This window comes from Trichechus manatus, unplaced genomic scaffold (assembly GCF_000243295.1).
Source record: "Trichechus manatus latirostris isolate Lorelei unplaced genomic scaffold, TriManLat1.0 scaffold00009, whole genome shotgun sequence".
NCBI classification, from domain to species: domain Eukaryota; kingdom Metazoa; phylum Chordata; class Mammalia; order Sirenia; family Trichechidae; genus Trichechus; species Trichechus manatus.
In genome coordinates this window covers 3,001,520-3,004,467 of record NW_004443945.1, presented here as the reverse complement: position 1 = coordinate 3,004,467, position 2,948 = coordinate 3,001,520, and the positions used below count along the sequence as shown (strand labels likewise).

The 2,948-nt window shown below is 60.7% G+C and overlaps 1 protein-coding gene across 1 annotated transcript in view; it reads right to left on the bottom strand.

Annotated features, from left to right (window-relative positions):
* MESP2 (mesoderm posterior bHLH transcription factor 2) overlaps positions 1-2,948 on the bottom strand; it is a 3,238-nt gene continuing 290 nt past the window's right edge. The window contains exons 2-3 of the mRNA XM_004370807.1: positions 1,326-1,989; positions 1-267 (exon numbers count right to left, since the gene is read on the bottom strand). Coding sequence (XP_004370864.1) covers positions 1-267; positions 1,326-1,989 — 931 coding nt within the window. The remainder of the gene's footprint in view (positions 268-1,325; positions 1,990-2,948) is intronic.

Here is a 2,948-nt window from a genome sequence, read left to right as displayed (position 1 = left end):
TTAGTAGATGCCCAGGTGGGCCCCCTCCAAATCGTCTTGCCAAAGTTCAGGGCAGTCACTGAGCTGCAGGCCTGAGCTCTGAGGAGGGCTTGCTTCACTGAGCTGGAAGGTGGGGCCTGGTGCCTGCTCCTCAGAGCTAGGGAGCACCTCTGCACTATGGCTCCAGCATCCCCACTGGGTCTGAGACTGGAGCCTCTGGCACGGTGGGTGGGGCAGGAGAGGTGCGGTCCCCAGCAGCAGACGGGCCTCTGGAGACACGGAGACACCCTGCAAGAGAGATAAGAACACCTGGTTAGTGGGCTACTGTTCATGCTGGAATCCTGAGCCGGGATGTGCCGCCGGCGTGGCTGCAGTTTCTGGACAGCCCTGGTATCGTGAATGCAGTGAAGCACAGTGGTTCAGAGCACAAGCTCTGGCACCACACTGTCTGGGTGCAAACCCCAGCTGCTAACTAGCTATGAGGCCTCAGGTAACCTTTTTTAGTCTCAGTATTCATAGCTACCACCCCTTTGTCGGTGGAGACTTGTGTGTTGCTATGATGCTGAACAGGTTTCAGTGGAGCTTCCAGACTAAGATGGACTGGGAAGAAAGGTCTGGCAATCTGCTTCCGAAAATCAGCCAGTGAAAACCCTATGGATCACGACAGTCCAATCAGCAACCATCACGGGGATGGCACAGGACCGGGCGATGTTTTGTTCTGTGTTGCACAGGTTGCCATGAGTCAGGGGCCGACTCAAAGGTAACTAACAACAACAAATCTTCATCTGTATAATGGTGATAATGGTAACAGTATCTACTTCATAAAGCTGTTGGGAGAACTGTAAAGTGCAAGAATGGTGTCAGGCACATAGTAACTGTTCAACGAATGTTGGCTATTAATCTGATCTTTATGGAAATAGGGACCTCATGAATCAATGAAGCTTGGAGGAAACACGAAGGTCACCAGTTCGAAACCCACCTGATCATCAGGAAATGCTGTCCCCTTCTCCCTCAACTCTTAATAGAGCATTTAGAGCCTATTTCCTGACAGTGGCCCCTGCTACCTTCCACCCTGGCCTCTGTAGCAAGCGGAGGACTCCCTCCTCTTCCAGATGTGAAGACTGCTGGATGGTGGTGGTGGTGGTGGTGATGGCTTAACTCCCCACGGTGCCATCTCTTCCCCAAAGAGGTTAGGGGCCCTTCCATCCTCCCCGCAACTTCCCTCCACCACTAACCAGGACTGGATCAGATAACCCGGGATTTAAAAACCACAAGACTATCTGAAGACTAGAGATTACTTCCCTCGGGACCGCCCCGAGGGAAGGGGTGAGGGCTTCTGCCCATACCTGGTACACAGAAGCCAACTCTGGAGGTGCGGGGGGCGGCGTCCAGGGAACGGCCGGGTTCCCAGGCTGGGGGGATGTCTGCGTCCCAGGACAGTTTTGCAGCGACATCCAAAGAGCAGACTCAGGGTCTCTCCCTCGGGACAGATGTGGGGACGACTGCATCCTGGGGTAGTAAGAGGGTGTCACCCAGGGATTCGTGTCAGGGACCCGGGTCTCTAGGCGCTCGGGTGCTGCCAGGGCTCCGAGGCAGGCGGGCGGGGACCCCCAGGGCGCCGCGGCGTCAGCAGAGGAGCCCAGGCCCTGCGCCTGCGCGAGGCCGCCGTCGGGGCAGAGCGGGCAGCCCTGAGGAGGCGCCGCGTCGCTGAGCCGCCGACGTCGGCGCTGCAGGGTCTCCTCGCTGAGGCCCAGCACGGCCGACAGGTGGCCGATGTAGCGGATGGCCAGGCGCAGCGTCTCGATCTTGGTCAGGCTCTGGCCTGCGGGAGCCACGGACGGCGGCAGAAAGCGGCGCAGCTCGAGCAGGGCGCGTGCGAGCGTGCGCATGCGTAGCTTCTCGCGCTCGCTAGCGCTCTGTCGCTGCCCGCTGCCCAGGCGGCTGCAGCGGGCGCCGCGCCTCCCTGCTGTCGGGGCGCGGTGAGCTGGGCGCGCGGCGGGCCGCGGGGGACTCCGTAGAGGGCTGCTGGCCGAGGCGCTGCCCCAGGAGTCCGGGGATGAGGCGGGGGAGCAGCCACAGTTCTTGTCAGAGGGCGGCTGCAGAGCTGGGTCCCAGCCCGCGGAGAGAATCCAGGACTCGGAGAGCGGCGGGCACAGCGACTGGGCCATGGCCGAGGCGGCGCGTCTCGGGGCCGGCGACCGGCGGCCGCTTTATCCTGAGCCAGAGGTGTGAAGTGGCCCCTTCCAGGCCGCATCAGCACATCAAAGCGGGCTGGGGGCCTAGAGTGGGTGGGGCCTGACCCTTTGAACCAACGCTGGGGGTGGGGGGCGCGCGAAGGTGCCGGCCCGTTGGCTGCGTCTGGTTCGCGCCACCTGGCCCCTCACTTGGGCTCCCGACCCAGCCACTGGGGCCTCCTGCCTGTGCCCAGTGGCCGGCGGTGCCCGAGGTGTTGGGCCAGCTCAGCAGGTTAAAGGAAGCAGGGTGGGAGAACTGAAAGTCCAGTTGTTTGGGGGGCAGTCTTCACCTGTTGGGGACCTTATGCAAATCCTTAAATTTCCTTTCCAATTTGTATAATGGGAGCCTCAAGGCATGCCGCAGCCTGGACTGTGGAATAGGGTAGAGACCCTGAGAGGGGCCCTGATTCCCGCTAGGTGGGGAGGAACGAGGACAGTAAACCGGGCCTTGTCACAGGTAGGCTGGTCACAGATGGGCTCGTCCCTGGTGGTTTTGAGTGGATGGGTAGGTAGTGGGGGACGCCATGAAGAAACTATCCCAGACAAATCCAACTGGCTGGCTGGTCAGCCTCGTCAGGTTGCTGGACCATCCGGGCAGAGGAGGGATGAGTGTTCTCTCCAGGGCACCTTCAGTCTGGCAGGATCAGAGGCTCAACCTGTTGCCGCAGCTGCCACCACTGGCCTTGAGATGGTGTTCTGCCGTTTCTGGGCAGGTATAGCTGGGCTTTGACAATG